The sequence below is a fragment of the Coregonus lavaretus genome (assembly GCF_964263955.1).
Source record: "Coregonus lavaretus genome assembly, contig: HAP1_SCAFFOLD_8978, whole genome shotgun sequence".
In the NCBI taxonomy this organism is placed as follows: domain Eukaryota; kingdom Metazoa; phylum Chordata; class Actinopteri; order Salmoniformes; family Salmonidae; genus Coregonus; species Coregonus lavaretus.
In genome coordinates, this window is record NW_028156406.1 from 5,001 (window position 1) to 13,088 (window position 8,088).

At 41.2% G+C, this 8,088-nt stretch overlaps 1 protein-coding gene across 1 annotated transcript; it reads right to left on the reverse strand.

Moving 5' to 3' along the window:
* Positions 1-435: 435 nt before the first annotated feature.
* LOC311126395 (dual oxidase maturation factor 1-like) lies at positions 436-7,083 on the reverse strand (the record flags this gene model as incomplete). The annotated part of the gene is made up of 7 exons (XM_084200401.1): positions 436-474; positions 985-1,178; positions 1,428-1,645; positions 1,979-2,186; positions 5,706-5,840; positions 6,466-6,523; positions 6,937-7,083. 7 exons carry the CDS (start codon positions 7,081-7,083, stop codon positions 436-438), a joined length of 999 nt encoding a protein of 332 aa, XP_084056527.1.
* Between the last annotated feature and the right edge of the window lie 1,005 nt (positions 7,084-8,088).

The following is an 8,088-nucleotide window of genomic DNA, read 5'->3' on the forward strand; positions in this document are numbered from 1 at the left end:
TTTTAAAGTGCGCCCAGAGATATTCACAACTAATTCACAAAAGTTAAACACATTTTTCTTGGTAACTGCAATGACGATTGATTTTTCAAGTTCAGAGAATAGTGTTTGGTGTGACAGACACGGATGTCACTGTGCTTGTGATTTGACAGACAAAGACATTTCACGCTTGGCAGTGAGGTGACAAATCCAACTCCGTTACACGCACTGCAAATCTGAGTCTGATGGCACCACTGCGGCGGATGTCGCCGTGCTAGCTTGGCCGTGTCACTTCCTCCCTGTCCGGCGCACATCGAGAGTAGAACCTGGGACAAACACACTTGACCCACGCTACCTTGACAACGTCTTAGCCAACTACGCTGCCAAAAAGCTAGTGATTCGGATAGCGCGGGTGGAGACGTTTCAAGCAGGGGATAGGAGGTTATGAATCCGGCTCCGTTACAATGCAACTGACAGCTCCTGGAGTGAAATTTCATCCTGGAACACATAAGAAGAAAATAACATAATTTACAGTTAAATCAATAATCACTATTCCCTATTACTGTACTTATGTAGCAGAGTTGAAAAATAACTGCTGTTTTATTTGTGAAGTTAGACAAAATTCATGTCATAGACTTGCACTAGCTCTGGTCACTAGCTCTGGTCCAGGCCGTTGATCCACCTGCACTATTATGGTCGTGAGAGATCACCCTGGACCAGAGCTAGTGACCAGAGCTAGTGATCACAATCGTGAGAGATCACCCTGGACCAGAGCTAGTGATGATGATCGTGAGAGATCATCCTGGACCTAAAGTGGTCCTCTGTAGCTCAGCTGGTAGAGCACGGCGCTTGTAACGCCGAGGTAGTGGGTTCGATCCCCGGGACCACCCATACACAAAAATGGATGCACGCATGACTGTAAGTCGCTTTGGATAAAAGCGTCTGCTAAATGGCATATTATATTATTATATTAAAGTACTTAATCTCATTAAACTGACAGAGACTTACTGTAGGAAGCACTAAGGTTGTCAAAGGTGTGGTGGTTACTCCTGCCAGGAAGTTGGAGTTCAGGTATCCCTCTCCAAAATAAACATCCTCATCTTCGTCGTTGTCAACCCCAACACTGAAGGCCTCTCGTATCTTCCCCGGGATCAGACAGTCCAACAGAACCACCAGGACTCCAATGATTAAACACAGCACACCTGGAAAACAAGATGTATGCCTTTTAAGCAACATTTTTCTTTAATGTTGTCATTGGTGTGGATAACTGGGATCTTTCTCAATTCATCTGTCCTTGATCCTCACCTCCTTCTCTAAACACACATTAGGAGAAGGTCCAAGGTTCCCTCCCCTCGAACCTTCACTTCCAATGCATTTTGAGATGGAGGCTAGGACAGAGGACACGGGGAATTGAGGAAAGAGCCTTGGGCTCTGGTAAACCCTTTCCTTACCTGTGGCCAGTGCCAGCCAGAAAGAACCGCTGTACTCTGTCTGGAAGCCTCCGGAGGTGCCTATGGTGAACAGGCAGGTCGGCAGGTTCATGACGGTGGAGAAGGAGGCCACGGAGAAAAAGATGAAGGCGGCGGTGGCCACCATCATGTATCCGGCGTACAGGATGACAGGCATGGAGAACAGCACGTTGGCTACCAGCCAGCAGCAGAACGCTGTCCTGAGGAGGCGAGTTAAATTTGGTATGTATGTATGTACAGCCGGCAGAATTTTGTACCGTTCTCAATGGCAGTTTGTTAACCCGTTACCTAACCTTAACCCTTACCCCAGCGTTTTCCAAACTAGGGGACGTGACCATTTTTGATCCCAATGCCTAACCTTAACCTCGGGATAACCTGGCGGTCAAATATCCACTTCTGACTCACAGTTTGAGGAGCAATATCTCACTGAAAACATCTACAGGTATATGTTTAGATTGAGACTGGTTCTCTCACAGAACTAGTCTTTTTACTGCCACAGTGAATAATATGGTATATTACGTGGCTTATCTTACCAAAGGGTGGCCGAGGCGTAGCGCCCAGAGTATCTATACTGGTAGATGAGGCCACAGGGGTTGTTAAGGGTAAACTTCTCAGCGATATAGAGGATGGGGTTGGGTAGACCTCGCTCTAGGGCATCCTCGTACTCTTCATCGATGGTGTCTTTCCACTCAAACATCTCGTTGTAGTTGATGGTCTCGTTGAGTTGATTCACAGGATTCCCTGGAGGGATAGAGTGGACCATAGAGGACAACGGTGGTTATAATCCATGCACTTGCAAGAAGAATCATTGTAATGTTTGTTTAATGTGTCAATGAATCCCTTAAGGGATGGGTCGCCAAATGGCGATTTGACATGAATAAAAACTTTATTAATTCATGTAAGCTATAAAAACAAAATACAAGTTACATGTCACATGACTTGTGATCATGACCCCAGTGTGGCGGTAATACGGTCACCATAATGATGTGTATTCTTTAATGAATTAGGAGATAGAACTGGGTTAATATAATGAAGGATTATTAACGTCTAAAGGCTTGATTCTGTCGACATACTCAAGGCACGGTTCGTTCAGATGAAATGGTCACAAGACCGGGCCCGTTGCGCACTGCACATCACCCACCTTGAATCTGAGTGTAGGGGTCTGCATTTTGAAGCTATTTAAAAAGGGCAATTCCACCACTTTTCAACCTCATTTATATGGTGTGAAAACAGCGTGTTTCTACGATCTGTGGTTACAAAGATGAGAAGTCCTTAAAATGCTTTTCTGTGACATCATAGGGTAGGATTAAAAGTGTTCAAAAACCAGTGATTTTCTAAAACCTGTTTTCAGCCCAAGGGAGGGGATTTTCTTGTTTCCGACATCACTATGAATCTGTGTTTGAAAATCATTGTTTTTTTTTTTTTAATTAACTTTTTTACTTTCTATTTTATTCTATAAAACTTAGAAATGCACCGTTTTCACATTATGTTGACACTGGTATTGTACTGGAGATGATAAAAAAAATGAGGTTGGTGGAGGATCCATAAACTTTAATTGTTTAAAAACTGGACGTTTTTGTCATTTTTATGAAGCATGTCTTTACCTTGTTTCAAAGTAGCCTAGCCAAAATACGACCGTAGAAATGTTGAGGGAATTATTTTATTATGCCATTGGAAAGCAGCATTTGGAAAAGCAGCATTTTTTTTTCTCATGTTTCTCTCTATTGGTTTTCAAATCAACAGTATGGTCCAGCAGCCAAAGGCATAATCCTTGTTATAATAGTGACCCATGCTAGTTGATGCATCTTTGTGATCTCCCCTTGCTTTATTTCTAACAGATATTTTCTTCTCTGTCACATGAAACCACACGCGCATTGCGGGGCACTTTTGAGAACAATGTTTTCCTGCTAATTGCATTTTGGAACATTCGTGCATAGCCTACAGCCACGTGCGCATTGTTAAGCTTTATAATATGAAGAAATATAACGTTATCAAACATTTTAAGCTAAACTGTCTGATCTGATGCATCCGCCTCATTGCTTTTGAAAATGTTTTGGTTGTATGACTTTGGGATCTGTTGTTCCTAAGTCTGTTTTGAACTGTATACATTATATTTTTTAACGTTCCAGGGACGACGGGACACCCTTAATTTCGTGGGGAATTATTTTATAAAGACATAAGTATTTGGTTGTAATTGTAACGTTGCAATATTTTATAGGGCTACCGAGGGTGGCCAACCATCCTCCAGGAGAGCCTTAAAGGGGCAGTGTTGTAATTTGAGACAGGCTTGAATATGCAAACAAGCCAATAGGCAGAGTGTAGCCTACATTTCTCTGATTCTCTATACAAAATAAAATACCTTAGTCTTTTTTACCAAAGTGGATCTGTCAATTAAAGTTAATGTCAAGCCCTTAAATGTGTAGTTGTAGGTGGGAGAGTGCTATCTATCACATACAACTACAAGGCTTTTCTGTTGCTGTTATTTGGGGAAATCGACTGCATTGTGATGAGTAGGGTTAGAGGCCATTAATGATTTATACAGACTTACGTTTATGTTGCACTAATTGGATTGGCAGGTGTGTGATCTTTTCATTTCATCCTATAACAATGCAAGGCTTGCAATACAGTTGTTATTTTTGGAAGCAAATGACTTGCATAAAACAAGCTTAATGATGAAAGTCTTTAGGTTCTAGGACCTTGCATTATTTATTCAACCGCTGTGTTCATATTTTTACAAGCCTCCTGTAGCTCAGTTGGTAGAGCATGGTGCTTGCAACGCCAGGGTTGTGGGTTCGATTCCCACAGGGGGCCAGTATGAAAAATGTATGCACTCACTAACTGTAAGTCGCTCTGGATAAGAGCGTCTGCTAAATGACAAAAATGTAAATGTTAATCACTAACATTGAGTTAGAATTGTTTGTCACTGGGCTAGGAATTTAATTGGGGCATTTCACTGTGTGTGTGGGGGAGTAGAGAGGAAATCTGCCCTAGGGTCAAATTGCTTGCTCTTACTTAAATCCATGGTTGTCTTCTCTGATGAGAGACTGAAACTAGCTTGTGGCCTTTTGTCTCTCTCTTCCAACACAGTGAAGAGAGCGGCACCAGGGTTGAATGGAGTTTGGGCTAGACCTTTGTCTCCTTGGTATCTTCTTGATTGATTACAGCATGATGGGGTGAGGTTTGTGTATGTTTCAAGAATTTAGGGCCTTGTCATGTTTAAACTAAAACATGAGTGTGTGTGCAAGACAGGGGGAGCGAGTGATTGGTTGGAGTATTAGTTCAGCCGTCCTCAGGGACAAAGGAAGTGGGCGTGGAGTGATAAAGAGCGGGAAACTGAAGAGGGAGGGATTTGAACCTAGGGTGGAAGAAAGGAAACTATATAGGTAGGAGTGAGAGAGAGAGAGACGAGGCGAAATCTGCAGATTGGCCTGACTTTGTTGACATTATAATAAAGTCATTCTTGATCCCACAAACACTCTGGAAGACCTTATTTGTAATAAAGTATAGTGGTTATTTTCCACAACAATAACAGCTCTACGTGTCACATGACTTGTGATCATGACCCCAGTGTGGCGGTAATACGGTCACCATAACAGCCCTACATGTCACATGACCCCAGTGTGGCGGTAATACGGTCACCATAACAGCCCTACGTGTCACATGACGTATCTAAAATTTAGCCGTGTGTCCGTCATTCTTCAAGTTCTCGATATTCATTGAGGAAAAATGCATGAGAGTAAAAAAATCAGTGGAACGCTATCAAATATAAGATTAGTTACAGAGGTCTAGTAGCTGTATTCCAATATTATCATTGCTGCCCATTAGGTAATCTTCGGAAACCCAGAACTAAAATATTGCGGAATTGCAACAGATGGTTGCATCGTCGCGTCACAGTCTATTGACAGATGCTACGATACCAGTTCTGTATCTGTAGCTCAGCTGGTAGAGCATGGTGCTTGTAACGCTAAGGTAGTGGGTTCGATCCCCGGGACCACCCATACACAAAAGAAAAAAAAAAATGTATGCACGCATGACTGTAAGTCGCTTTTGGATTAAAGCGTCTGCTAAATGGCATATTATATTATGTTAGGTGCATCTGTCCACGAGAGATTTTACCCCTGGTAACATATCCACGAGAGATCATACCCCTGGTAACATATCCAGAACATTCAACACGGCAGAAGTGACATATGTAATACATACAGGTGTATACTGTAAACAAACAATATTATGTTCTAATTCTATGTCTACGGGCTTTACCTTTTAACGTAATGTTGATACCATACAGTCCTATGTGCAGTCCCACGTCAGCGTTCACCTCCTCACTGCTGAAGGACTTGTAGGTGGTGCTGGTGGTGGTTCGGGCCTCAGCCCAGTCGCTGGTGAAATTCAGTGCTGAGATGAGATGATATAAGATGTGAGTCTGCACTTACAGACATAACAGAAAACCAAACAATACAATGCTTTTTTTTGTTGGTGTCACGATCGTCGAAAGGATTGGACCAATGCGCAGCGTGGAATGCGAACATACTTTATTAGTACTTTTCAATTAACAACACGAACAACAAAACGATACGTGAAGTTCTTGGTAACAAAACACAAACCATACACGGAACAAGATCCCACAATACACTGTGCCAAACAGGCTGCCTAAGTATGGTTCCCAATCAGAGACAACAAGCAACAGCTGATTCTCGTTGCCTCTGATTGAGAACCACCCCGGCCAACATAGATACACATGAACTAGAAACTGAAACAAAAGAACACAAAACATAGACTCTACACACCCTGGCTCAACATAAAAGAGTCCCTAGAGCCAGGGCGTGAAAGTTGGAGCTACTTCATAGCCGTTATTGACGTGTGAAATAATCAACATCCTCTCGATCTATCAGAATTGGTCTGTTTATTAGGGCAATAAGATTAAGAAGATTTGAATCCAATGACTGCCAGTCATTTGATATGTTGGAATAGATGTCACGTGATGTGAAATGTATAGCAATTTCCAGTTATAGGTACTTACCCACTATCACAATGCCTATGAATAAACTGATGATGATTCTGAACATCCAGAACAGTCTCTAGAAGAGAGAGAAAGGGGGGGGGGGGGGGGGGGGGGCGACTTACTGACAGATCTCACATCACAAAACATGTACCTTGACTTACTGACAGATCTCACATCCATCAATTCTTAACTCAGTTTATTAATCCAGTTAATCTCAATCACATTCCGAGGGGAAATAATCGGTTTAAATATGTATTTTTACATTGAGAAATTGTATTATCTACAATTTCGTATGGCGTCATATTAGTGGACATCATATTAGTGCCATTTTAGTGCCAACAGAAAGGGAATCTGAAGATTAATGAAATCTGAAGATTCCATTTCTGTTAGCATTAATATGGCACTAATATGATGTCCACTAATATGACACCATACGAAATTGTAGATAATACTCCACAGTTAGGGTTTGCACCAGTTCAGTATACTCACCGACTTGCCTCTGATACCAGGCAGAATGAGAAGGAAGCTGACCGCGAGGACCAGGAAGACCAGGATAATGGTGAGGAGGTGGGTGCTGAAGATAAAGGAGGTTCTTTGTAGAGGGTAGAATGGGTAAATGCCATCGTAGAAAGTCATCTTTCCTCAGGATCTCCGGGGCTGAGAGCAGACAGCGTGACAGAAGAGACCGTGTGGAGAGCAGGGTGTCTCAGTTACTGTCTAAAGATACAGAGATTAGCACATCAGTTCCTTAGTGTATAGCAGGGGGATACTGTACACTGGGAAATGAGAACGTTACATCATTTCCTCAAATGTGAAACTTAAGTAAAAATACGAATCGTTTCAATTATCAAATGTATTTCATGAATTTTCTGAATCAAGACAAAATCATTTTTAATTCAACATACATTTTTTATAATTATCGTAAAATAGAGAGTGCTTTAAGACACCACTGTTGAGATTGAAAAGCACATGCAAACTAAACCGTGTCAGGTACAGTACGGTCAATGGGTACAGTAAGTGGATACTCTTGCACTCAAGTTTACCCTCCCTGGCAAACTACATGGACAAAGACCAATCCATCTCAAAACTCGACTCGTTTTGGAAGCAACAAACAAATACCAAAGCAAACGCAAAAACAAACCAAAACCTATTCCAACTTCCTCCGAACCATCCTCAGTGGTGGAAAAAGTACCCAATTGTCATACTTGAGTAAAAGTAAAGATACCTTAATAGAAAATGACTCAAGTAAAAGTGAAAGTCACCCAGTAAAATACTATTTGAGTAAAAGTCTAAAAGTACTTGGTTTTAAATATACTTAAGTATCAAAAGTAAATGTAATTAATAAAAATATACTTAAGTATCAAAAGTACAAGTAAAAGTATAAATAATTTCAAATTCCTTAAATTAAGCAAATCATTTTCATTTTTTTCTTTTTTTTGTTACGGATGGCCCGGAGCACACTCCAACACTCAGACATAATTTACAAACAAAGCATGTGTGTGAATTTGACTATTTTTCTGTCCTGCAAAGCATTCAAAATGTAAGGAGTACTTTTGGGTGTCAGGGAAAATGTATGGAGTAAAAAGTACATAATCTTCTTCAGGAATGTAGTGAAGTAAAAGTAAAAGTTGTCAAAAAATA